The sequence below is a fragment of the Cavenderia fasciculata genome (assembly GCF_000203815.1).
Source record: "Cavenderia fasciculata unplaced genomic scaffold Scf_EU5ZYIE01DZOHE-5, whole genome shotgun sequence".
NCBI lineage: Eukaryota > Evosea > Eumycetozoa > Acytosteliales > Cavenderiaceae > Cavenderia > Cavenderia fasciculata.
The window spans coordinates 1,112-29,105 of record NW_004457644.1 but is presented as its reverse complement, the minus strand read 5'-3'; the positions used below and the strand labels follow the sequence as shown (position 1 = coordinate 29,105).

Sequence of the window (27,994 nt, the reverse complement as noted above, 5' to 3'; positions counted from 1 at the left end):
TATATAATTGACCTAAACTACTCTTTGTTTGATATTCATCTATATCTTCTATCTTAAACTTTCTTTTCATTATTCTTTTTATCTCTCTCTATCTTTAAAATTGTCTCTTCAAACAAAGTGCTTTGGATAACTCCCGCCATTTTTTTTTTTTTAAAAATTATTAATACTCTTCATGTATTTAACATCACTCTTCAATATTATTCATAATTATTATTACAAACCCAGATAATATAATAATGAAAAGAAAGTTTAAGATAGAGGATATAGATGAATATCAAACAAAGAGTAGTTTGAATCAGTTGTATAAAGCTGATTTAATACAAATATGTCAAGCTTTAGAGATCAGTACAATCAATACAAAGGAAACTAAACCGTTCATCATCGATCAAATAGTTAATCATTATAATAATAATAATAATAATAGTAATCAAATTGATAAAGATGGTGGTGACGATGCAGAGATAGAACAACAACAACAAGAGAAAAATATAATATATACAGAAGAAGAGTTATCAAGTTTGAGCAAGAAAAAAATTGGTTTAATATGCAAAGATTTAAAGATAGAGTATAGAGAGTCAGATTTAAAAAAGACATTGATTCAATATATAATGGTACATCAAAAGACTAGAGATACACCATCATCGTTGAGTGGTGGATACTCGTTACCTTGGGTAATCATCGCTCGTATTCTCACACAGGCTTGGAATGATGCAAAGTATTGTACTTGTATCTATCATCAATCGGTACTAGATTTACAACTGATTCTAAATCGTTATTTAACCTCCTCAAGTGATGCCTGTTCATTCAATATTCTTGCCAAACAATTCAACTCTAAAACCAGTCAGTTTACAGATCTAACCAAATCCAACAATCAACGCTGTCCACAACATGCAATGTACTATAGAGATGATTCATTGTATCATCCATGGGCTCAATCAATGCATTTAAACAGTGATATCCATCTAACCGAAGTACAATGGAAGCTGTCGATGCTGACCATCTCCAAAAAGGTATTCCATCATCTCTCAACTACAATCTCTCGTACTTTTACTCTTCCACTAAAAGATCAAGGTACACCTCGACCAGCATTTGAAAAGTCAGTTTGGAGTCATATCAACAACCAATACAATGGAATCAAAGTTGCAAATAGAATCTATGTTCCACCATCCAATCAAGTGTATCTTGATGCACCACCATGGTTTGTCAAGACAATTGAACATGTTACATTTGCATCTAATATAAACAAAAGTAATATGACACTTGTCAATAACCTTGAAAAACTAGACAACCTCCAATCGATTGTATTCTACGGATACAATAATCCATCCATCTCGACATTTAAGAATCTCACCTCCATCTCTTTGGACTGTGACTTTAGTGGCCACCACACTGAAGAATTGATCAAGTCATTGGATCGTCCAATGAAAAAGTTACTCTTTGCCATTCCTTTAGAGATTTTAAAAGTAAAAGATATTGTACTTGGGTCTTTACAAGTTGTCAGATTGGATGTCAAGACTTGCAACAAATTATTTCAAAACAAAACGACAACAATGCTACCCAAACTAAGACATGTACATATCCTATTTTTAGGGGGTGCCAATGACAATTGTACCAACTTTCTACCAGATAGAGTCAAGACAGTGACAGCTACAAAGGCTTCGACAGCCACGGAAGAATTGTATTGGAGATTTCTAGAGAGTAATCCACATGTCAAAAGTCTAAGATTAACATTTGTATTTCAAAGGGAGATGTTCAAAATGATTGAAACAATATCTAATCGTCTTCGACAATCGAATCTTTCAAGAATAATGGCTCAATCAGAGATGTGTCTAACAGTTACGCAACATCAACAACTCATACAATCAAATCTATACTTTAATTCATCAAAGGATATGAGTATTGGACAAAGAAAGAAAATATATATTTTATAGAAATGATCAACATAATAATCAAATCATTAATAATATAAATAATGATAATGATAATAATAATAATAATAATAATAATAATAATAATAATAATAATAATAATAATAATAATAATAATAATAATATTTCAACACCTCCTTTATTACCAACATTACCAAATCATATTATTAATCAAATCATCAAATTATTATGGAATAGTATCAATAGATGTAATTGTGATGACTCAATTGCGAAATTATACTCTAACTCCAAGACATCATCATATTATAGTTCAAATGCCAAACGAGATTGTCTACTTTTAAAATCAAAAGTAGGTTTTAAAACCATTCAATCAAATTGTCCTCATCATGGTTGGGTTGATAGATCATCTATTTTCTATGCATCAGCCATCAATACATTTAAATCAAAAAGTATCTATCATTTGAGACTATCAAAGTTATCAATCATTTCTAAATCAACTCGATCTTTTGTATTTGAAAATCTATTTACAAAGTTTGGTCAAATCATAACAAAAGATCAATTATTGGATTTCAATAACAAACCATTCATCAAAACAATTAAAAGAATATCAACTGGTGCAAGTCGAAACGAAGATTTACAACGTCTACAAGATGCAACAAACATTCAATTCGTTATACTACCAACTTTGACACATCCAAATACATTCAACAATCTTAGAAAACTTAATCTTGGTGCATTGTTTGAATTTGATGAAAAAAAGTTGACAGAATTTCTTCGCATGTTATCAATACCATTGGTCAAACTGATACTTCCAGACTACACCAAACCATCACTATCATTTTTGGCTCATTATGCAAGTTATACAATTAAACAATCACTCGAAACACTTGAAGTAGATGAAGATTCAGATCCATCTATATTAAAAAAATTCAAAAATCTCAAACACCTCATTGTTTTGGAACCATATAATAGTCAACGAAAAGAAGGAAGTATCTTCAAAACACCATTTGTCTCTAGCGGATTGACCAAACTAACCACCTATGACAAAGAGATAGCAATTGATTTCCTCATTGCCAACCCGTCTATTCATACACTTGTCATTAACATTCCTCCAAGTACATTCATTCATTACCCAGTCATTCAACCACATGGTACCAAACCAAATGTCGATGGATTGGATCATATCAAAACCTTTTATTTTATGGTTGATTCTCGTTTGCCATCAATGTTTACTATCATTGATAAAAATCGATTCAATCAATCGACCATCTTAAAGAAAGGTAAACTATTCATTCATTTAAAGAGATTTGAATCACTGATCAACAATCAAATAAATAAATTAAAATAAATAAATAATCATCGCGTCTAACTTGGAGTTTTTTTTTGTTTTTTTTTGATCAACAAGAACACACGCCTTTCAAGATTCACAGGCGTCATTTACTCAAAGATACAAATATTAAAGAGAGAAATAATAATAATAATAGTAATGAAAAGAAAGTTTAAGATAGAAGATATAGATGAATATCAAACAAAGAGTAGTTTAGGTCAATTATATAAAACTGATTTAAAAGAAATATGTCAAGCGTTAAAGATCGATACAATCACTGAAAAGGAAACTAAACCATTCATCATCGATCAGATACTTAATCATTATAATAGTAATAGCAATAGTAATAGAATTAGAGATAAAAAGTTGCTTCAAGAGATACTAGGTAGTGAAGCAAAAGAAAATAATCAACGATGCCCACAACATGCAATGTACTATAGAGATGATTCATTGTATCATCCATGGGCTCACTCAAGGTTACATAGTGATATCGATCTCATACTCGTAAAATGGAAGAAGACTAGGTTGACCATCTCCAAAAAGGTATTCCATCATCTCTCAACTACCATCTCTCGTACTTTTTCTCTACCACAGAGAGATCATGAGGTGCAACGAGCAGTATTTGAAAATTCTATTTGGAGTCATATCAACAATCAATTCAATGGAATCAAAGTTACAAATAGAATCTATGTCGCAATATGTAATGATTCATACCAACAACCATCATCAACAATTCATTTATAAATCTACGAAAGATTCATCTTGATGCATTGAAAATGCAGAGTCATATGGTGCAATTTATTTCAACGTTGGAAATACCACTTGTCAAACTTATACTTCCTTCTCAGAAACCAATTCTACCCTTTTTGGTTATATATACAACTGCAACAGTCAAACAATCACTTGAAACCATGAAGATTCAGATCCATTACATCATTCAATGAATTTCCTCCGATCCAACCCATCGATTCATACGCTTGTCATTCGCCAAACCAATCTTGTTTCAGTTGGACCAAATTGGGAAACTGGTAAACAATTGGATCACGTTAAAAACATTTATTTTATGCTTTCTCATCATTTCAAACCAACAGATCGACCTGACCTATATAACCATCGATTCAATCAATCAACCATCTTAAAAAGAGAAATAGACTAATTTATTCATTAGAAAATTGAATACAACAACAAAAACAACAAAAACAAACAAAAAATAAATAAATAATTAATTATAATAATAATAATCATTCAACTGTAATCTACAACTTTATCTTTAATGGTCAATCAAATTATTTGAAGTATGTTTTTAGAAAATGTTTTTTCATTTATTTTTTGCCCACTGCTGCGATCTTTGTTCATTTCATTTTTATCAGGACTAATACAGAGAATCTAGAGATAGAGATAAAAGATAATAATGCGAGAGAATGAAAAGAAAGTTTAAAGCAGAAGATGTTGACGAATATCAAACATTTAGTAGTTTGAATCAATTATATAAAGCTGATTTAATACAAATATGTAGAGCGTTAGAGATCGCAATCAATGATGGTGTTACAAAAACATTCATCATCAATCAAATAGTTAGTCATTATAATAATAATAATAATAATAGTAATAATAATAATAATAATAATAATAATAATAATAATAATAATAATAATAGTGATGGTGATGCTTATTTAGAACAACTAGAAAAAGAGAAGAATAGAATATACACAGAACAAGAGTTATTAGGTCTTAACAAATACAGAGTCAGTCGTATATGTGATGATTTAAAGATAGAGTATAGAGAAAAAGATACAAAGAAGATATTGATTCAATATATATTGGTACATCAAAAGACAGAGGTTAAACCAAAATCGTTGAGTGGTGGATACTCGTTACCTTGGTCAATCATTGCGAGTATTCTCACACAGGCTTGGAATGATGCAAAGTATTGTACTTGTATCTATCCTAAAGAGCAAATACAACTACAGAGAGAGTTGAATTGGAACGTTTACAGAGATAGCTATACATTCCATATTCTCGGCAAACAATACAACTCTAAAATCGGTCAATTTACGGAACAAGTCAAATCCAACAATCAACACTGCCCACAACATGCAATGTACTATAGAGATGATTCATTGTATCATCCATGGGCTAATTCATCGGTAAACAATATCTATCTAATTCTAGTACAATGGAAGCAGACTATGTTGACCATCTCCAAGAAAGTATTCCATCATCTCTCCACTACAATACCTCGTACTTTTACTCTACCAGAGAGAGACCAAGCTATGCAAAGAGCAGTATTTGAAAAATCAGTTTGGAATCATATCAACAATCAATACAATGGAATCAAAGTTGCAAATAGAATCTATATTTCAGGACCAAATCAAATGTATCTTGATGCACCACCTTGGCTTGTCAAGTCGATAGAACGCGTAACATTTGATGCATCAACGACCCACAAAATCAATAATGCACTTGTCAAGAACCTTGAAAAGTTTGTCAATCTCCAATCGATTACATTCTTTGGGTCCAGGTATCCTTCTGTCACTGCGCTCAGACATCTCACCACCATCTCTATTGACAGTGAATTCACCAATGGTGAATACATTGAAGAATTGGTCAGGTCATTGGATCGTCCAATGAGAAAGCTTATCTTTTCCAATCCATCGGCCATATTGCAAGCAAAAGATATTGTACTAGAGTCGGTACAAGTTATCAAATTGAATGCCATAGTATGCAAGGAAATATTTCAAAACAACAACAACAATAACACGAGTCAAGATCAATCATCATCGTCACCACCAAGAAACCTACCAAATCTAAGACATGTACAGTGACAGCTACAAAGTTTTCGACAGCCACAGATCAATTATATTGGAGATTTTTAGAGAATAATCAACATGTCACAAGTATCAGATTGAACAATATACAATGCCGAAATGTTTATGAAACCATTGAAACAATCTCTCGTCATCTTCAACAATCCAATCTTTCAAGAATAATGGCTTATTCTAATATTGGTTTGTCAGACATCCAACATCAAAAACTCATTCAATCAAATCTATACTTTAATTCATCAAAAGATCTGAGTCTTGGACAATCCGAAAGAAAATATATATTCTATAGAAATGACCAACAAAATAATCTAATCATTCATAATAACATAAATAATAATAATAATAGTAATAGTAAAAATACTTCTATCACAACGATCGATAATAATAATTCAACCCCTCCACTCCTTCCAACGCTATCAAACATAATTATTTACAAAATCATCAAATTATTATGGAATAGTATGGATCAATGTAATTGTGATTTTCCAATTGTGAAATCATTTTTTGATCCAAAGAGGAGTAGGCTTGCTAGAGACATTCTACTTTTAAAATCAAATTTTGATTTTGAAACAATCCAATCAAATTGTCCGCACCATTGTTGGTTCGATCGATTGATTATATACCCATCCTCTCTCAATAGATTCGAACAAAAAAGTGTCTATCAGTTGAGACTATCAAAGTTGTCAACCATTTCAAAATCTATTCGGTCATTTGTATTTAACAAATTATTTACAAAGTTTCCTGAAACCAAACCACCATTATTACAATTCAAACAAAGTCAACTAATCAAAACAATTAAAAGAATATCGATTGGGCATCCCAGATCAGGCGATATAGATCGTCTACAAGATGCCACTAGCATAAGTTTCTCTCGATTACCAATCATCACCAAACAACATCCATTCAACAATCTTAGAAAACTTAATCTTAATGGATTGGTTGAACATGACGATATTGAGATAGAGATGGCACAATTCATTTCCACGTTGGAAATGCCACTTGTTAAACTAATACTTCCTCATTACATGCAACCAATACTACCATTTTTGGCTCGACATCTAAGACCAACACTCAAACAATCATTGGAGAGAATGGAAGTGAAACAAGATTCAGATTTATCGCTCTTAAAACAATTCCCAAATATCAAACACATCATTGTTTCAGAGTCTACTGATCTATCAACACAAAGCATACTCAAAACCCCATTCGTCTCTAATCGATTGACCAAACTGACCACCTATCACAAGGACAAATCATTTAATTTTCTTCGATCAAACCAGTCTATTCACACTCTTGTCATTCGTGTTCCAACTCTATCAAATTTCGCTCTACCGTGTTGGAACAACTCTGTCACTGGGTTGGATCACATTCAAAATATTTACTTTATGCTTTCTCCAGGTTGCCCGATGGTACACTCTACACTTTATAATAATCAATTCAATCAATCAACCATCTTAAAGAAAGGTAAACTATTTATTCTTTTCAATAGAATCAAACAATAAATTAAATAAATTAAATAAATAAAAATAACTTTAAAAAGCTTGTTCAACAAGTGTGACCATCCTCTCTTTTTTTTTATTTAGTGATAGAGAGTAATAATACATACAGATACAAATAAAGGGAGAGATAATGAAAAGAAAGTTTAAGATAGAGGATGTTGATGAATATCAAACAAAGAGTAGTTTGAATCAGTTGTATAAAGCTGATTTACTAGAAATATGTCAAGTGTTAGAGATAGCAATCAATGAAAAGGAAACTAAATCATATATCATCGATCAAATACTTAATCATTATAATAATAGAGATAATAATAATAGTAATGATAGTATTAGTAATATAGTAGAACAACAACAACAACAAGATAACAAGAGAATATATACAGAAGAAGAGTTATCAAGTTTGAGTAAACAAAGAGTCATTACAATATGTAAAGATTTAAAGATAGAGTATAGAGAGAGTGATACAAAGAAGATATTGATACAATATATAATGGTATATCAAAAGACAGAGGTTACACCAACATCGTTGAGTGGTGGATACTCGCTACCTTGGTCAATCATTGCGAGTATTCTCACTCGTGCTTGGAATGATGCAAAGTATTGTTGTTGTATCTATCCTAAAGAGCTACAAGAACTACAAAAAGAGTTGAATCATAAACTAATCTTGTCAAACGATGAATACTCATTCAAGGTTCTAGCCAAACAATTCAACTCTAAAACCAGTCAATTTATCGATCAAGTCAAATCAAACAATCAACGCTGTCCACAACATGCAATGTTTTATAGAGATGATTCATTGTATCATCCATGGGCCCAATTCAGACTCTTTGACACTGACAAATATGTATTCAATCCCGTTGAAATACAATGGAAGCAGACGATGTTGACCATCTCCAAGAAAGTATTCCATCATCTCTCCACTACCATCCCTCGTACTTTTACTCTTCCAACAAGAGAAAAAGAGATACCTCGAGTAGCATTTGAACAATCGGTTTGGAGTCATATCAGTAATGAATACAATGGAATCAAAGTTGCAAATAGAATCTTTGTTCCATCATCGAATCAAGTGTATCTTGATGCACCACCATGGTTTACAAAAACAATTGAACACCTAACGTTTGATTTTATGGATAAAAACATTAAGCCACTTGTTAAAAACCTTTCAAAACTGGTCAACCTCAAATCAATTGTATTCTTGGGATACGATTATATTGAAGATATGGCCATAACATTCAAGAATCTCACATCTATTACCATTGATAGTTCGAGCAATAGTTACATGGAAAGGTTGTTAGTGTCATTGGATCGTCCAATGAAAAAGCTTATCATTTCAAATCCATCATTCATTTTAAAAGCAAAGGATATTGTACTAGAATCATTACAAGTTATTAGATTGGATGATATAGCTTACAAGGAAATATTTCAAAACAACAACACTAGTCAAGATCAACAATCATCATCACCAAGAAACCTACCAAATCTTAGACATGTACACATCAAGTTTGAAAGTGGTACACAAGACACCATGGACTTTATTTTACCAGATAGAGTAACTACACTGACAGCTAGAGTGACTAGATTGTCAGTACACAATGTTGAAGATACCTATTTAAGATTTTTAGAGAACAATCCAAATATTACAAGTCTCAGATTATTATTCAGAGATGATTTTACAACCATTGCAAAAATCCCACTTCAACTCAAACAATCAAAACTTTCAAGAATAATGGTTTATTTTCATTCTAGTTTGACAGATATTGAACATCAACAACTCCAACAATCAAACATATACTTTAATTCATCAAAGGAGAAGAGTTCATTAAAAAAGAGTAGAAAATATATATTTTATAGAAATGATCAACAAAATAATCAAATCATTAATAATAATAATAATAATAATAATAATAATAATAATAATTCAACCCCTCTCCTTCCAACATTATCAAACATTATTATTTCCAATATCATCAAATTATTATGGGATAGTATGAATGAATGTAATTGTGATGATTCAATTTCAAAATGGTATTTTGATTCAAAGACAATGACCAGTCGAGACATTCTACTTGGAAAGGAAAATGGAGAATTTGAATCAATACAATCAAATTGTCCTCATCATGGTTGGTTTGATAGATCTTCTCTGTACATTCCAGCATTTAGATTGCGTTCTGCTTTTACACAAAAAAGTATCTATCGATTAAGATTATCAAACTTGTCAACCATTTCCAAATCTATTAGATCATTTGTATTTAAAAAGTTGTTTACAAAGTTTGGCCAAATCAAAGAATACCAATTATCTGAATTCAATGAAAAGCAATGTATCAAAACCATTACAAAGATATCAACCATGGCAAGTAAACCTGGTGATTTGGATCGTCTGCAAGATGCAACCAATCTCCAATTAACAAAAATACCAATCATCAACAAAGTACGTCCATTTATCAATCTTAGAAAACTTAATCTTGATGGTCTCAAGGTACGATCAAATGAAAAGTTGAAACAATTCATTTCAACATTGGAAATACCACTTGTCAAATTGACACTCCCATCTCAATTTAGACCAATTCTACCATATTTGGCTAAACATGCAAGCTCAACACTCAAACAATCACTTGAATGCATGGATATGGAAGTAAATTCGGAACCAATTCTTTTACAGTCATTTCCAAATATCAAACATATCATTATGTTTGCTGGATTAAGTGCTTATCATAAAGAAACACTCCTCGAAATACCATTTGTCTCGGACCATCGGTTCACCAAACTGACAACACATACTGACCCACATAAATTAATGGATTTTATCAAATGGAACCCTTCTATCCACACTCTTGTCATTCTCAATACCACTCTTATAGAAATGTTTTTAGATCATTTCAAAGGGTTCAATCAAATCAAAAACATTTACTATAATATCGATTATCGTTTTGAAATGGAACATGAAGCCATTTTTAACCATCAAGATTGCAAATCTATGTTTTCAAAAGTTGTTGTCTTTAAAAAAGATAAACAATTTATTCATTTTAAGAGATTTGGATTACAGATCAACAAATAAAAAACCATAAATAAATAAATGTATTCCTGAATAAGATAATCCATGCAAAAAATATCTCTATTTATAAAATCAATATAAAACAAACATGCATTTATTTTTGAGTCTCTTTGAAATTTTGTTTTTTCGTAAAGACATCACATGATCAAGTGCTTGCGCAAAGATAAGAGTACAAATCGAGAGATATATTTATAATAATAATAATAAAGAGGAATGAAAAGAAAGTTTAATATAGAAGATATAGTAGAATATCGAACAAAGAGTAGTTTAGGTCAATTATATAAAGATGATTTAATAGAAATATGTCAAGCTTTAAAGATCGATACAATCACTGCAAAGGATAAAAAACCATACATCATCGATCAAATACTTAATCATTATAATAATAGAGATAATAATAATAATAATAATAATATTAAGACTAGTAATAATAGTAATGATAGTAATAGTAATAATAGTAATGATAATCGAGAGAAAATATATTCAAAAGAAGAGTTATCAAGTTTGAGTAAACAAAAAGTCATTAGTATATGTAATGATTTAAAGATAGAGTATAGAGAGAGTGATATAAAGAAGATATTGATTCAGCATATAGTGGTATATCAAAAGACAGAGGTTACACCAACATCGTTGAGTGGTGGATACTCGCTACCTTGGTCAATCATTTCGAGTATTCTAACACAGGCTTGGAATGATGCAAAGTATTGTACTTGTATCTATCCTAAAGAGTTACAAGACCTACAAACCGAGATGAATCGTAAGATTATCTCATCAAGTGAAAGCTATCCATTCAAGATTCTCGGTCAACAATTAAACTCTAAAACCAGTCAGTTTATCGATCAAGTTAAAGACAACAATCAACGATTCCCACAACATGCAATGTACTATAGAGATTATTCATTGTATCATCCATGGGCTCACTTCAACATTGAAATAAGTGGTTTTCATCCCATCGAAATACAATGGAAGCAGACTATGTTGACCATCTCTAAAAAGGTATTCCATCATCTCTCGACTACGATCTCTCGTAATTTTACTGCTCCACCACGAGATCGAGATTCAAGAGCAGCATTTGAAAAGTCTATTTGGAGTCATATCAGTTATGAAAACAATGGAATCAAATTGGTAAATAGAATCTACCTCCCATCATCAAACCAATTGTATCTTGATGCACCACCTTGGTTTGTCAAGTCGATTGAACATGTTACAGTTGGTGAACTAAACAGGATCAACGTAGGTGTCATTAAACTTTCACAACTTGACAATCTTAAATCGATTGTGGTCTTGGGGGGTCAACACCCTGATTACCGCTCACTAAAGAGTCTAAACTCTATCACTGCTGACAATTGCAATGACAATAACATCGGTTGTTATGTACTCTCATTGGATCGTCCAATGACCAAGTTAATCATTGATAGCCCATCGGTCATTTTAAAAGCAAAAGATATTGTACTACAGTCATTACAAGTTATCAGATTGGATGTCAATACATACAAAACATTACTTCAAACCAATAATCAAATCCAACCACCAAGAACGAACCTACCCAATCTAAGACATGTACACATTGAATTTGTAAATGGTAACAAAGACATTGTAGAATTTATTCTACCAGATAGAGTAACGACAGTGACAGCTACAAAGTTTTCGAATGGCAATGAGGATATGTATTGTAGATTTTTAGAGAATAATCCACATATTACAACTCTAAGATTAAAATATAAAAATATTAATTTTACAACACTTGGAAATGTTTGTCAACAACTCCAACAACAACAACAATCAAATCTTTCAAGAATAGTTGTATATTCAAATAGAAGTTTGACAGTTACGCAACATCAAAAACTCCAACAATCAAACGTATACTTTAATTCATCAAAGGATATGTTTCTTGGACAAGACTATAGAAAATATATATTTTATAGAAATGATCAACAAAATAATCAAATCATTAATAATATTAGTAATAATAATAATAATAATAATAATAATAATAATAATAATAATAATAATAATATAAATAATATTAATATTTCAACAACTACTTCACTCCTACTACCAACACTGCCAAATACTATTATTTTCAAAATCATCAAATTATTATGGAATAGTATGAATAGATGTAATTGTGATTATTCAATTTCAAAATCAAACAATACACAACAAGAAAGAAAGTTGTGGAGGATACCGCGAAACATTTTACTTTTAAAAGCAAATCAAGATTTTGAAAGCATTCAATCAAATTGTCCACATCATTGTTGGTTTGATAGATCGGCTCTATACCTCCCACTCTCACTTGATAGACACCATCTAAAAAGTGTCTATCAGTTGAGACTATCAAAGTTATCGACCATCTCCAAATCAACTCGATCATTTGTATTTAACAATCTTTTTACAAAGTTTGGTAAACTTGAATTGAATGACAATCAAATAATCAAAACCATTGATAGAATATCGATTAAATATGTAAGTTATCTAGATATGAAACGACTACAACAAGCCAAGATTCTTCAGAATTTCCATTCAACAACCTTAGAAAACTCAATCTTGATGGTATACGTTTTCGAGACGATCTGCAACAATTCATTTCAACTTTGGAAATACCACTTGTCAAACTGACACTCCCCCTGTCTCAATTGAGACCAGTATTACAATTTTTGGCTCAATATGCAACTGCAACACTCAAGCAATCTCTCGAAACCATGGATATGGAGGAAACTTCAGATCCATTACTTTTACAACTTTCCTAAATATCAAACACATCATTTCTCATATTTTAAAGGCAAAGAAGGACCAATCAAAATTTTTCACAACTCCATTAGCCTTTAACCATCGATTCACCAAACTGACCACCCATGCCTTTGAACTTGACCAACCAATTGAGTTTCTCCGCGCCAACCCTTCCATCCATACCTTGGTCGTTGAATTTCAAACAGACCCTCATTTGTTGTTCTCAATTTTCAATAGATTGGATCACATACAAAACATTTACTTTTTGGCTAATCATAGTAACTATGACGTTGAACCTGCTTTACTTTTTGACCCAAAATCTCAACTCAATCAATCAATTGTCACAAAGAAAGATAAATTATTTGCTCATTATAAAAGATAGAGATAGCCAACAAATGACAACAAACATTTGATTCAAAAGATGCCAAGAGAAAAGTTTGAAAAATCAGTTTGGAGTCATATCAACAACCAGTACAATGGAATCAAAGTTGCAAATAGAATCTACCTCCCACCATACAATCAATTGTATCTTGATGCACCACCATGGTTTGTCAAGACAATTGAACACGTTACAATTGATCATTTAAACAAAACCAGTGTCAACCTCGTTAAACTTTCAAAACTTGCCAATCTTAAATCTCTTGTTTATTTGGGAAACCAAAACCCTGAATTCGGTGCACTGACGAGTCTCACCTCGATCGACTCTCAATTCCATAGATATTCTATTGAAGATTTGGTCCCCTCTTTGAATCGACCAATGACCAAGTTACTCTTTCATGATCCATCAGTCATATTAAAAGCAAAAGATATTGTACTAGAGTCATTACAAGTTATCAAATTGGATGTCAAATTATACAATTCATTATTTCAAAACAACGGTAATCACGCTAGTCAAGTACAAGTTCAGCCACCAAGAACGAACCTACCCAATCTAAGACATGTACACATTGAATTTGAAAATGGTAAAGAGATTTCAAGCATTATTCTGCCAGATAGAATAACTACAGTGACAACCACAAAATATTCAAATGGTGATGCTGATATGTATAGTAGATTTTTAGAGAGTAATCCACATATTACAACTCTAAGATTAAATCTAAAAGGATTGATTTTGCAACACTTGCAACGATTTGTAATCAACTCAATCAACAATCCAAACTTTCAAGAATAGTTGTTTATTCTAAAAGAAATTTGACAGATGTCCAACACCAACAACTCTTACAATCAAACATATACTTTAATTCATCAAAGGATATGTGTCTTGGACAAGACGATAGAAATTATATATTCTATAGAAATGATCAACATAATAATCAAATCATTAATAATATAAATAGTAATAATAATAGTAATATCATTAATAATAATAATAATAACATTCCACTCCTACTACCAAACATTATTATTTACAAAATCATCAAATTATTATGGAATAGTATGAATAGATGTAATTGTGATAGTACAATAATTAGATGGTATCATAATTCAAATGGAAAGAAAGATCTTAGTAATCGAGACATTATACTTTTAAAATCAAATCAAGATTTTGAAAGCATTCAATCAAATTGTCCTCATCATTGTTGGTTTGATAGATCTTCTCTATTCATCCCACTTGATAGACACCATCAAAAGTATCTACAGGTTGAGACTATCAAAGTTTTCAACCGTCTCCAAGACAACTCGATCATTTATATTTAACAAACTATTTACAAAGTTTAATATCAAAAGGCAACACCAAATACAGATATTTAATAACAATCAATTGTTTAAAACCATTGAAACAATATCAACAGTTACAAACAATCTTTCTAATTGTGATCTGGAACGTCTACAAAATGCCAAGAGCATCAAAATGTCAATCCTACCAACCATCAACAAACAATTTCCATTCAACAACCTGAGAAAACTAAATCTTGATGGTTTCATTTGTCGAGATAGTAACATCTTACAACAATTTATTTCAACGATGGAAATACCACTTGTCAAACTGATACTTCCATCTCACTTGAGACCACAACTACCATTTTTGGCTCGACATGCAAGCAATACACTCAAACAATCGCTAGAAACCATTCGACTGGAAGAAAGTTCCCAACCATTACTTTTACAACAATTCCCAAATATCAAACACATCATTGTTGGTGATATGAATGAATCAACCAAGTTTATAGTCTCGAACCATCGATTCACCAAACTGACATCCCATTCCTATTCCTAAAATCAAGACAAAGCAATTGAGTTTCTCCAAGCCAACCCTTCCATTCATACCTTTGTCATCCATCCTCAAACAGACATTAAATCACTTTTGAATTCTTTGTATCCCCTTTTTCTTTCTAACCAATAAATACAATTCAAAATGAAAAATTTATTAAAAATTAAATAAATTAAATAAATTAAATATTAATTAAAATAAATTGAACAATACCAAAATTATTAATCCAAATCCAAAAGAATAACATGTTGTAGTTGATGCATTACTTGGGAAATCATCAGTTGTAGTTGTTGTTGTAGTAGAACTAGTTGGATCACTTGTAGTTGTCATTGTTGTTGTTGTTGAGCTGGTTGTAGTTGGATTATTTCCAGTTGTAGATGTAGTGGTGGTGGCGGTGGTAGTAGTAGAGGAGGTACTTTGACTACTGGTTGCTGTTGTTGTACTGCCACCATTATTTTGACTATAAGTAAAAGTATCGGTAAAAGTATAGTTGTAAACTTTAAGGGAGATGGGGACGGAACCAGACCCTGGAGGAACTTGACAAGTGATGGAGATACCATTATTTTGCTTGGTAAGTGGACAAGGAATATTATTGATGGACAAGGAGACAAGAGTTGGATCATGACCAACATGCGAAGCATTAAAAGTAACAACACCACCAGACGAGTTGACACTGGGATAGGGCTTGACCAAGAGTGGTGTACCAGTCAGATAATCTAGAACCTTTTCGACATAGTTTCCAGACACGTTGAGACGAACACAAAAGATGGTGTCGGTGAGCACAGTAGTGCCAAGTGGGTTGGTTGAATAACGAATTTGAGTGTCACTGACTGAAATGTAGCTGATTGTCTTGTTGGCAATACTCGTCACGATAATACCAGTCGACTCTCCAAAATTGCTACCTTGAATGTACAGATTGTTACTTTGGACTGTAGCACCCGTGATATTGGGTGGCATGTATGAGAATGTATAGTTGTACGACTGACGTTGGTTATGGAATAGGTATGGGTAGGTGATATTGACACCCATACCCTTTGGAACGTTAAAGTACAATTTGGTGTTGAAAGTGATAAACTGGGGAGTTGGAACATTATTCTTGGCAGCACCAACTGTCCAACCGAGACTTGTACCAGTAACCGTGACCGATCCACCAGTGGTAGGGATCAAATTAGACGACACTCCAGTAATGGCAAAGCTTGTACAGTTGACCTGTAGACTAGAAGGTGCAGATCCCTTGTCTACAAAATTGGTAAAACTATTACCACGGAACCTGTTGTACAGCTTGTCAATTTCACAAGCAAAGCAATCAGGCAACACACCTCCCAACTTGTTATAGGCGACACTAATTGCATCACTCTCTAAACCACAAAAATCTTCTGGTACCACTCCAGTCAACAAGTTATTATCAAGTGTCAATGAAAATGATTTAACAAATACTCCATTAACTGGTAATGGTATATTCCCTGTTAAATTATTATTTGATAAATCACTTGAGCAAAAATTAAAAAAAAATTAATTAAATTAAATAATTGTTTGTTTGTTTGATTGTTACATACATTTTACTTGAACCATCATAAATATTAAATCTACCAATTGAAGGAGTATAACCAGAACTACTTGATCCTTTCCAAGAGAACCAATTGACTAGGGCTTGTTGTTGAGAACGAACATAGGCATATGGGGCAGCTGAACTCGTAAATGTTTTAAATAAAGTTGGAGCCTTTTCAATTTCAATATTATTGATTTTGGTTGTGGTTACGTCTAGTGCAGGATTGGTAGATGTAAATGTATTACCACTGATGGAGATTTGTGACAGAGTGGTACTGGACAATATACTCGATGGGAAGGGTGATTGGGTAGGGTTGGCAGCATAGTTTGATATTTGCAAGTACACTAGTCCTGGAAACTGGTCAAAAGAATTAAATGTAAATGCAGAGGGTGTGTTTTTATACAACCACAACGCAGTCATATTCTTAAAACCTGTCCAACTCGATGGAATTGTTGCGTCTACTCCAAACCCCAATTTAACGATCGGTGACGATGTGGTTTGTAACTCTGGCAATGGGAATAATCCAGTACTAGCATTAAATATATGAAAATATTTAACCGTTGAACTAAATATACTTGATGGTACTTGAACATTTAAATATGCAAAAAATCTAAAGAAAAAGAAAGAGAGTAATGTAAGTAAAATAAAGTCTGAATATCATTCATTCATTCATTCATTCATTCATTCATTCATTACATACACATTCTCTAAAGCAGTTGGAAACCCAGCTCCAAGATTACTAGGGAATGATTGAATACAATTATTTTCACATGTACTATAATTCATTTAAATCAAATTTGTTATGTTAGTTTCTAGTCAGATCAAGGTGTTGTCGTTGTTGTGAATGATATTTATGTATATACATACATTTGAGACAAGTTAACCTTATCACCAATAGTTGACCAATAAGACTCTGGGATATACATGTTATAGTTTGGTCCCCAAAGACCATAGTAACGATTGACACCGAGATAGGTCAAACTCTTAAAGTTTGCCAAGCTGCTTGGTAATACACCTTCATTCGTCTTGCTACCTGGTAGTACTAGGGTTGTAAGATGTAATTGATCTTTTGAACATACCCAAAATAATCTATTCACTCCACTAAAGATTTATATATTTATAACAATGAGATAATAAGAGAACATTTAATATTAATATTACAAGAGATCACCACTTTTTGTTTTTTTTTTTTATGTTGGATAAAAATAGAACAGTCTCAGAGCAGAGACAAAGTTATATTTATAAATCTTACCAAGGGTCAGTTAGATTCCAATTCCAACCAAATGCTACACTTATCTCTTGAAGTGCAGTCTCTTTAGAGGAAAGTAAAGAGAGGAAATTAAATATAAGTAAAACAATCATGTGATTCAACAATTTTGTACATACGTTCAGGTGCATCCAAACTTTGTGAATGGATAGAATGTGCAAAGTAACACAATACAAATAATAATACAAATATATATTTCATAATTATCTCTTTCTTCTTTTTTCTAACTAGATAGTATGATTGATTTCAATTGAATTAAAAGAACATGGCTTTTGGTATCTTGCTAGAATGGCTTGCACAAGTCATCAAAGAAAGAAAGAAATCACAAGTTAATTAATTTAGAGTGCACATTTAAAAACGAAAGGATAACAATAGCAGAACCAACCCCCTTCTCTCACTTGATGGTAACTGCAGATACTTGATCATTGTTTAGATCACCCATCCCAAAACAGATTTTTTATTTTTCAAAGTAGGAGGTTGTCGTCTCGTCGTTTAGGTTAAATTAATTAATTAAGGGCTACTCCCATCATAAGACGCCCATAACCCAACCAACTACCAACCAAGAACACTTTTCGAATAGATCTTGGGTCGTTAGGTGTTAATCCCAATCTGATTAAAAGATAGATCTGCTAATCCTTTATTGTCTGGCTTATTTAATTATTTATTTATCAAAACCAAGAGACTAGAACTCGCGACTGATGAATACATGGTAATACTACTTACTATCAATTGCTCTATTGAGCAGCTCTCTACCATTTCGGTAGAAGAAGCAAGTTCTTTTTATCATAGCCGTTAGATAAATATAAAAATCTGAACACGCAATTTTTGAATTTTTTTAACAGCATTTTTAACCGCTATCGTCAGTTCATGATCAGGTGATCCTAAAGTATCTTTATTACTTTTAAGTATACTTATACATCAAAACAGATAGAAGACAACCGATGGCTATATCAGTAGTAACGATTGTCGTCACATTGTTATTGCTTATATGCATACAAGTGAATGATGCATCGACCATCAATCCCATCACATCGTTGCCAACATATGATAAAGCTATCAAGGGACAATACTCTGGATACATCACAGTAGACACTAAGCAATACTTCTATTGGTTCATTGAATCTGAAGCCAACTCAAAGGATCCCTCTCAGGATCCATTTATAATTTATGTATGGAAAAAAAAAAAAAAAAAACATAATTATTTATTTAGATATACTTATACCCGTTCCTATTCGTTTGATTGAATCAAACCAATCAAAATCCAGCTAAAACATAATTATTTATTTAGATATACTTATACCCGTTCCTATTCATTTGATTGAATCAAACCAATCAAAATCGAATATGTCAAGTATTAGATCTAACTAGATACAATCACTGAAAGAATATAAAATCATACATCATCGATCAAATAGTTAATAATAGTAGCTCAAGATAGAAATAATGAACAAAAGAATAATAATAGTAATAGTAATGATAATGATAATAGTAGTAATGATAATAATAATCAAGATACTGAACAACAACAACAACAACAACAACAACAACAACAACAACAAGATAACAAGAGAATATATACAGAAGAAGAGTTATCAAGTCAGAGTAAACAAAAAGTGGCTGCTATATGTAATGATTTAAAGATAGAGTATAGAGAGAGTGATACAAAGAAGATATTGATCCAATATATAATGGTGTATCATATCAAAAGTAAGACAAGGGATGGTACAACCAATATACGGATCAAGTCAAATCCAACAATCGACACTGCCATGTTATAGAGATGATTCATTGTATTGTTGAATTCTTTGTCAATGTTTCAGCATGCAATATTGAGCCCATGGATGATACAATGAATCATCTCTATAACATGGCAGTGTCGATATGAAAGCAGATGCCAGTAGCGGCTTTACAAAATCTATTGTAGTAACATATTTTAGATTCTTTATTGACTTCACTTTTCATATAATCAAATATTAGTTAATCATCCATCTATTGTTATCATTTGTAGTTTAATATCTCAACATTCATTGAATTCATTTTATTCAACTATCAAATTTCACGGCTATCCATTGTAAAGTTATATCTGCAACACTATTCATTCACTGGATAATTTTAAATAAATATCAACAATCAAACAACCTGTAATTTATTATACCATTTGTATTGTAAATTATCTCAAAATTCACCAGTCACTCAACTTCAATCCTTTTAATTTATGATATTTCCACAATTTGTAATATCCAAGACACCAACCATACAGATATATTCCAATTTATAGATTATAAAAGTGGGACCTTGGAAAGGAAATTGATTAATCAACAAATATTATTATTGTTATACTATAATTATTTATCAGATTATGTATTATATTGATGAAGAAATAAAGAAGGACCAAGTGTTTTGGTAATCATTGCATCAACCACTTGTCCGTGTGTCACAACTAACGAGGAATCATAACTAATTTGATAACCAGCCACTTGTTCATAACCTTCTTCATCATTGAATGTCCATGGTTACCATTTTTCGAGATCTGGTAACCAAGTTGCTCCACACACAGCAATGTGCCAAGATAGGGGACACAACTGTCCAAATCACCAGAGTACACCAAAATATTGTAAGGGGTTGATAAGGTCGAACTAATTAGTTGATGACATCATTTCCTGGGTAGAATGAACCTTGGCAAATGTCGGTCAAGTTTTGGAAATTACTGTACATTAGTCTCTAAAATTTTCACTACCTAGGTATAGTCTTGAAATTGTTGAGCTGTGTGTGGAGCAACTTGGTATAGTCTTGTAATCACTCAATTTGACAAATAAGAGCTTGATAGATGATCAAGTGTGGTTCAAAGTGTACGAGTTGGCCAAGAAATATGTTATTTGGTTGGTCTTTAAAAATGTTGCACAGATTGAAGTTTCGTATAGTTTGGAAAGTGTAAATTGGTTAAGTTGACAAAAATTACTACGATTTATACGATTGTTGAAACCAATAGCAACCAAACAATGATGTCTAGAGCCAAATTGATTTCACACAAATGCCAATTTAATCGACTTCAAAAACGGCACTCTTTAATGCATCCATTGAGAATAGGTGAGAGAATGATCAATGGTTGTATTACATAAAATGGACAGCTTCCGACCATGACTTGATTTTTGAAAGATATGTATAAATACAACCACTGTCCTCTAGATACACACTTTCTATTGGATAGTCATATTTGCCAAATATATCGTTTTCATTGTCCAATGAAAAAGATAACCTTCAAAGGGAGATCCTTTGTACAGTATCTTGATATGTTACTTGTACAGAGTAGTTCTATCATTATTATTACTATTATCATAAGTATTACTATTATTATTGTTGTTACTATTACTGTTATTTTGTTGTGGTTGGTTGTTGGTGGGTGTTTAACACTACTGCTAGAGTGATAGTGTCATCAATGATCCAAGTAAAGTGTCTAGTAGTTTCATTACAATGAAAAGAGGTGCACGATGAAATATAGGAGTTCTTTCCCAAAGAGAATCAAGTTTTGTCTCGATACTATTTTGATAGCACCAATTTGATCTTTCTTTTCTAAATGACAATAGTCATTACTTTGACAAGATTATTCATTGTATCTGTTGAATGCTTATTAAGTTACTTTCTCTTTTCTATCTTTTTTTATCCTATCAGTACTAATGGAATTGAAGAAAATGAAATCAAATATCGCAAAATTTGTTCATGATCACAACAAATGGGTTGCAAAAAGTTCAAAAAAAAGAAAAAAAATTGGATAGTTGGTGATAGCCATTTGCAGATGTGGTTTAACTACAACAAAGATAGTTGAGTTTTCTTTTATGATCTTTTGATGGTATATGATGTATATCAGTATTGATAAAGGACCTCTATTCTCTATAGTATTGAAAACCTTGCCATCCCAAAAAGTTGATGATTCAATTGTGTGCTCAAATACTCATGTTGTTGTAATGGTGCGATTGAGATGACAGTGTCGGCTTGTCCATCATCTCAAAGACACATACTGTGTTGGTACTAGTGTAAAGGAAGTTAGTTACTGTCTATACAAACTGGTCACTATTATTTATTTTTTGACATTTATTAAAACTTGAAAAATTTAAAAAAAAGGGAAAAAATGAACATCACATACACTCTCCCTCTCACTCGCTCACTCACTATCTATTATCTATCAGACAACAATCATAGTATCTGTTACCTATTATCTATTATCTATTATCTATTATATTTTATATCTATTATATCTATTATTTGTATTGTTATCATTTGTAGTTTAATATCTCAACATTCACTCTATTTAACATCAACTTTCACAACAATCAACCAATTTGCATTTTCATTATATCATTTGTGTTTATTATTATAATCAATTGTAAATAATAATACATTTGGACATAAATTTATGTCTTAACACTAACCATTTGCATTCACTCTATCTGATCAATTTTATTGGACTATCAACTTTCACAACAATCAACCAATTTGTAATTTATTATTCCAAATCAGTATCTTAACCAATTCATTGTATTTCTCTATCTTTTGTGTATATTATAACTATCCCTTTTAATCATTTATCTACACACTATCCATTCAACTCTATTTAGTTCATTTTAAATAACTATAATTTTTTGACAATCAACCTATAATTATCCATTGTAAAGTTCAAACTCAACATTATCCTTTCAAATCCACCCAGTTTCATCCATTTTAAATAAATTTATATCTAGACATTGCCATTTACACTTTAAAAATATCAAATTTCACAACAATCAGCCAATTTGTATTTCCATTTTACCAAATCAGTGTATCTTTATAGATAAATTATCTCAAATTTACCAGTCACCCAACCTCAATTAATTCTTTTAATATATCGTATTTCCACCATTTTCATTTATACAATGTCTCAATACAATTACTATCAACTCAATGGTCAATCTTTGAAAATGATCAAACAATTAGATTTTGAAAATCAAGAAAGTAATGTTTACAAGATCAAAGTGAATAAAACACTCCGTTTTAACAAAAGAGCACAAGTATGTATTTAAAAATCATCTATCATAATGATTTGTTTCTACTTTCAATCACTTCATCATATTAATTATTTATTTTTTATTTTTTTATTTTTATTAGGGATCGGCTGTCAAAGTGTTGAATACTGTCAAAAAAAATAACTGCCAAACACATTCTGGTTCAGAATACATATCAAACAAAGATGATTTTAACTTATTATGCCCCAATGGACATAAAATTTCAAAATCTACACATGAATTATCAAGAAACAAAGAAGCAGTTTCAGTTGATTGTAAACAATGTAAATATAACTCGCATGAGGACGACTTTGAAGGATATGGATTCGAGACCCTTGAAAAGGATGGAGGTATATACAACATTAAATGTCCACATTGCAAATCAACATGGAGGGTAACAGGAACTTATGCCTTTAGCTCAACGAACCAAAATTTACGTACTCATGTGGCCACATGTAAAACCAATTTTGGGTATGTATTTTTTAAAACCAACTCTTAAAAAACTACCTGGATTAAACATATTAACCAACTTTTTATTTATTTATTCTAGTCGTAAACCAATCAAGTCCTCAAAACAAAATTTACAGTCTCCAAAAGAAAAGAAAATGTATCGTCAAAAACTTTTGGAGAAAAGGGGATATACCCTGTTGGATGAAAAAGACATCACTGCTGCTCTTCTCAGCAAAATCAAAATGATGTGCGAAGATGGCCACATCCAAGATAAATCATTTAAAGATATCCAAAGGGCTACAACCTCATGTAAAAAGTGCCGTCTAGAAACCAACAAGATTGACTGGGTTCAACGGGTAGCTGACAAAGGGTGTACTCTCGACCCAAAGTCAGTTAAAGGTAAAAGAAACATATGCAAGTTTGAATGCAACAAAAGTAACCACAAGGGGGTTACCCAAAGTATTATTTTGAACTACATAGACAAAAGAAAAATTGTTTGCAGGTTTTGCACCAAAGATGGGTAAGAAGAAAATATTATTCAAATTTAATTAAATTAATTATTATACTAATTTTTTTCATCTATTAGTAAAACATCTAGTGTTGTTTCCTGGGTTGAGTCGAATAAAGGTAGGATGGTCGACCCTAAATTCGAATACCAATCCATCTATCAATTGGTCGACTATTTTTGTAGTTTCAATCACTTAAACACACATTCAATCCAACATCTCACAAGATATGAGTACCTTCCATGTACTCATTGTAAAAGAACCAGTTCTTATGGAGAGATGGGAGTGGAAAAATACTTGAAACACCATAAAATACAATTCACCACACAACATAATCCAGTCACACTCAATAGACTTAGATATGATTTCAAGTTGGTTAACCATCAAGTTATTATTGAATTTGATGGTCAACAACACTTTGACGCAAAGAGTTTCTTTTTTTTCAACAAATCATCAGATGGATTCGAGAGACAACGACAAAGAGACCTTGTCAAAAATCAATTTTGTAAGAACAACGGAATTCTTCTCATCCGTATTCATCATAGTTGGATCACCAATTTATATCGCTTGGACAACGAACTATTGGATTGCATCAAGGATATATCTGGAACACAGATAATCACTATTCCTAGAAACCATACCGATTACAATTGGGTTCACCAGCCACCAAAGAAAGAGTTTATGAAATGGTATATGAAGGACTTCAAGGATCTGGAAGATGGAGATGATCAAGTTGGTCAATTAATAGATTATGATGAAGATGTTTATGAAGATGAAGATGAAGAAGAAGATACCGATGAAGATTTAGAAGAATTCGAAGATGGGGAAGAAGATGAACATGAAGAAGATGATGAACAATTGGAAGATTATGATGAACAATTGAAAGATTATGATCAAGATGGAGAATTAGAGGAAAATGAAGATTATGATGGTTATGAATATCATTATCATGATGAACAATTAGAAGATGATCAATATGGAGAAGTGGAAGAAGAATATGAAGATTATGATGAAGAATATGATGAAACTACTATGCCTTTCACTGATGTCGCTACTCCACCTATCACTGATGCCGCTATTCCATCCGTCTCTCGACCACGCCTTACATTCAATCCCGAAGATTTCGAAAGTAGTGATGATGACTATGAAGACAAAAACAAAGTCCCTCAATCATTTTTAGATAGAATAGCAGATGGAACTTGGAAATTAAAATACAAGAAACTTGGTTTTTCATCCAATGATGATGGTTCAGTCAATGACGCCGCTACTCCACCCGTCACTGATGCCGCTACTCCACCCGTCACTAATGTCGCTACTACACCTGTCACTGATGCCGCTATTCCACCCGTCTCTCGACCACGCCGTAATATTACATTCAATCTTGAAGATTGTTGAAATTAAAATATCAGAAATTAAAGATGTAAATTCATTGATCAAGATCAATATTATAAATATTTAATATTATTCTTATTATTATTATTATTTACCCAAAGGTTTCAAATAGATTAATATAATAATTAATTTATTTAATATTATTCATTATTTATTATTCACTTCTCTCCCTAGATTGATCGCGGAAAGAAGGGCCAAAATATTTATTGTGAATCCATACCCAATGAATTTGAAATGAATTGAGTTACCAATAATAATGATTCTTTTGGTTTGTATTGCGGTACCATCTATATTTTAAAAAGAAATAATTAATGATATAAAAATTAATTAGATAATAATTTAATACATACATGACCAGCACCTTTAACAGTTGCATAAGTCAGGGTTGACTTTGGATGAGCTGATGAAGAATCATAACTAATTTGATAACCAGCTACTTGTTCAAATCCTTCTTCATCCTTGAATGTCCATGGTTGCCATTTATTGAGAATGGGGTAACCAAGTTGTTCAACGCACAAGGATGTGCCAAGATAGGGGACACAACTGTCCAAATCACCAGAGTACACCAATACGTGAAGACCGGCTTGGAGGAGTGTTTGGTAGTCTTGTGGAATATTCTCGAGGTATTGAGTATAGTTTACGGCACTCGAGCATGGTTGCCATGTACCTGTAGCAATATTTCTGACAGAGACACCAAGGTGTTTCATGACATCACTTCTCTGGAGATAGCCAGTGACGGCAGATTCATCGAGACATGGGATAAATACCTGAGACACATCTTTCTTGGCAACTGTCGTCTCTGGGTTGGATTGTCTGAGTTCAGAGGAAAAGGCATCGGCAGTGAAACAAGCTCCACCTTTGCTGGGACCTCCACCCTTGCAAGCTTCCAAAATGTTGTATGGGTTGATGAGATCAAAGTTGGTCGACAATATGTTGATTGCATCATTACATTCAGCTGTACCTGGGTAAAATGAACCTTGGCAAATGTCGGTCAAGTTTTGGAAATCGCTGTATGACAATAATCCATGTCCGGCCATAAATGGTAAATAGTATTGTGCATCGGTTGTGTAATTAAACGATGGATTACCAGCCATAATACCATGAATATTTATCGATGAATCTTGCACCATTAATTGTGCTACTTGTGGAATATAATGTCCTGCATATGATTCTAAAAAAAATTATAATAAATAAATTAATTAATATCAAATAAACAATAACATTGTCTCTCTCTATATGAACACATTTAATATCATAATAACATACCACCACCAACAAAAAGAGGAGAAGAAGCATAATCTGGGAATAATAAAGAAACCCTTGACAACAGCCAAATTATCTTCAGCGGTTTGAGTGTCACCAGTTGTATAGTTTCCATCTTCATTGTAGGAGAATCCAACACCAGCTGGACTTTCAATGTAGAGGACGTGTCCAAGTTTAGACCAACTATATTTATTCTCAACGATATAGAATTTGTCTTGCCCGCTTTTCTTTATGTCTTTCATTACTGTAAAGTATCCATTTTCAGTTAATGCTCCTAGCATACTTGAGCACGCAGGACCACCTTGGAACTATTCGATTTTGATTGGTTTGATTCAATCAAATGAATAGAAACGAGTATAAGTATCTATAAATATTATTTAATTAGAAATTTTTTTTTTTCCACATACATAAATAATAAATGGATCCTGAGAGGGATCCTTTGAGTTGGCTTCAGATTCAATGAACCAATAAAAGTATTGCTTTGTACTATCGACAGTGATGTACCCAGAGTATTGTCCTTTGATAGCTTTATCATATGTCGGCAATGATGTGATGGGATTGATAGTAGATGCATCTACATTCACTAGTGATATGCAAACAATCAATAACAATGTAACTACAATCGTCGTTGTTACTGATACAGCCATCGCTTGTCTTCTCTATCTCTTGTCTCTTTTGTTGTTGTACAAGTTTACTTTAAAGCTATGTGTATACAGATATTTACAATTGTGCGAACTGATGCAAGCAGACCTTTAAAAAAAATGATATTTATTTTAACAAAAAAATTATGATATTTATTTTTATGTATTACGTGATCAAAAGATGATTCTTCATCTCTTTTATCTGTTTATTTATTTATGAAGATCTTCATACAACAACAACACGCTTAAAGAAAGGTTTAGCAAATGTTTCGAAGCATATACAAAAAAGATTAATCAAGCCGAGTGTATTTGATGATGCATTTGTTGGGAATAGCAAAGATCACATCAGAAGAAGA

General features: G+C 32.0%; 10 protein-coding genes across 10 annotated transcripts; 8 read left to right on the top strand and 2 right to left on the bottom strand.

The window, feature by feature from the left end:
- Positions 1 to 236: 236 nt before the first annotated feature.
- DFA_09160 (uncharacterized protein) lies at positions 237 to 3,960 on the top strand (the record flags this gene model as incomplete). The annotated part of the gene is made up of 4 exons (XM_004352536.1): positions 237 to 1,177; positions 1,250 to 1,825; positions 1,932 to 3,169; positions 3,374 to 3,960. The coding sequence occupies 4 exons, from the start codon at positions 237 to 239 to the stop codon at positions 3,958 to 3,960; spliced, it is 3,342 nt and encodes a 1,113-aa protein (XP_004352588.1).
- Positions 3,961 to 4,637: 677 nt separating this feature from the next.
- Positions 4,638 to 7,543, top strand: DFA_09159 (uncharacterized protein; the record flags this gene model as incomplete). Its single annotated transcript, XM_004352535.1, has 2 exons — positions 4,638 to 5,936; positions 6,029 to 7,543. The coding sequence occupies 2 exons, from the start codon at positions 4,638 to 4,640 to the stop codon at positions 7,541 to 7,543; spliced, it is 2,814 nt and encodes a 937-aa protein (XP_004352587.1).
- Positions 7,544 to 7,670: 127 nt separating this feature from the next.
- DFA_09158 (uncharacterized protein) lies at positions 7,671 to 10,595 on the top strand (the record flags this gene model as incomplete). Its single annotated transcript, XM_004352534.1, has 1 exon — positions 7,671 to 10,595. One exon carries the CDS (start codon positions 7,671 to 7,673, stop codon positions 10,593 to 10,595), a length of 2,925 nt encoding a protein of 974 aa, XP_004352586.1.
- Positions 10,596 to 10,805: 210 nt separating this feature from the next.
- Positions 10,806 to 13,342, top strand: DFA_09157 (uncharacterized protein; the record flags this gene model as incomplete). Its single annotated transcript, XM_004352533.1, has 2 exons — positions 10,806 to 12,968; positions 13,064 to 13,342. The coding sequence occupies 2 exons, from the start codon at positions 10,806 to 10,808 to the stop codon at positions 13,340 to 13,342; spliced, it is 2,442 nt and encodes an 813-aa protein (XP_004352585.1).
- Positions 13,343 to 13,743: 401 nt separating this feature from the next.
- On the top strand, positions 13,744 to 15,020 carry DFA_09156 (uncharacterized protein; the record flags this gene model as incomplete). The annotated part of the gene is made up of 2 exons (XM_004352532.1): positions 13,744 to 14,366; positions 14,426 to 15,020. The coding sequence occupies 2 exons, from the start codon at positions 13,744 to 13,746 to the stop codon at positions 15,018 to 15,020; spliced, it is 1,218 nt and encodes a 405-aa protein (XP_004352584.1).
- Positions 15,021 to 15,174: 154 nt separating this feature from the next.
- Positions 15,175 to 15,540, top strand: DFA_09155 (uncharacterized protein; the record flags this gene model as incomplete). The annotated part of the gene is made up of 1 exon (XM_004352531.1): positions 15,175 to 15,540. The coding sequence occupies one exon, from the start codon at positions 15,175 to 15,177 to the stop codon at positions 15,538 to 15,540; it is 366 nt and encodes a 121-aa protein (XP_004352583.1).
- Positions 15,541 to 15,726: 186 nt separating this feature from the next.
- GP138D (DdFRP1alpha) lies at positions 15,727 to 18,445 on the bottom strand (the record flags this gene model as incomplete). The annotated part of the gene is made up of 7 exons (XM_004352530.1): positions 15,727 to 16,772; positions 16,854 to 17,023; positions 17,091 to 17,330; positions 17,487 to 17,693; positions 17,784 to 17,858; positions 17,951 to 18,184; positions 18,336 to 18,445. 7 exons carry the CDS (start codon positions 18,443 to 18,445, stop codon positions 15,727 to 15,729), a joined length of 2,082 nt encoding a protein of 693 aa, XP_004352582.1.
- A 193-nt stretch (positions 18,446 to 18,638) lies between these two features.
- On the top strand, positions 18,639 to 20,807 carry DFA_09153 (uncharacterized protein; the record flags this gene model as incomplete). Its single annotated transcript, XM_004352529.1, has 6 exons — positions 18,639 to 18,678; positions 19,257 to 19,519; positions 19,561 to 19,584; positions 19,766 to 20,072; positions 20,328 to 20,421; positions 20,729 to 20,807. The coding sequence occupies 6 exons, from the start codon at positions 18,639 to 18,641 to the stop codon at positions 20,805 to 20,807; spliced, it is 807 nt and encodes a 268-aa protein (XP_004352581.1).
- Positions 20,808 to 23,257: 2,450 nt separating this feature from the next.
- DFA_09152 (uncharacterized protein) lies at positions 23,258 to 25,737 on the top strand (the record flags this gene model as incomplete). The annotated part of the gene is made up of 4 exons (XM_004352528.1): positions 23,258 to 23,392; positions 23,490 to 23,857; positions 23,937 to 24,254; positions 24,423 to 25,737. 4 exons carry the CDS (start codon positions 23,258 to 23,260, stop codon positions 25,735 to 25,737), a joined length of 2,136 nt encoding a protein of 711 aa, XP_004352580.1.
- A 200-nt stretch (positions 25,738 to 25,937) lies between these two features.
- Positions 25,938 to 27,644, bottom strand: DFA_09151 (uncharacterized protein; the record flags this gene model as incomplete). Its single annotated transcript, XM_004352527.1, is given in 5 exon segments — positions 25,938 to 26,021; positions 26,085 to 26,905; positions 27,001 to 27,033; positions 27,053 to 27,305; positions 27,405 to 27,644. The coding sequence occupies 5 exon segments, from the start codon at positions 27,642 to 27,644 to the stop codon at positions 25,938 to 25,940; spliced, it is 1,431 nt and encodes a 476-aa protein (XP_004352579.1).
- Between the last annotated feature and the right edge of the window lie 350 nt (positions 27,645 to 27,994).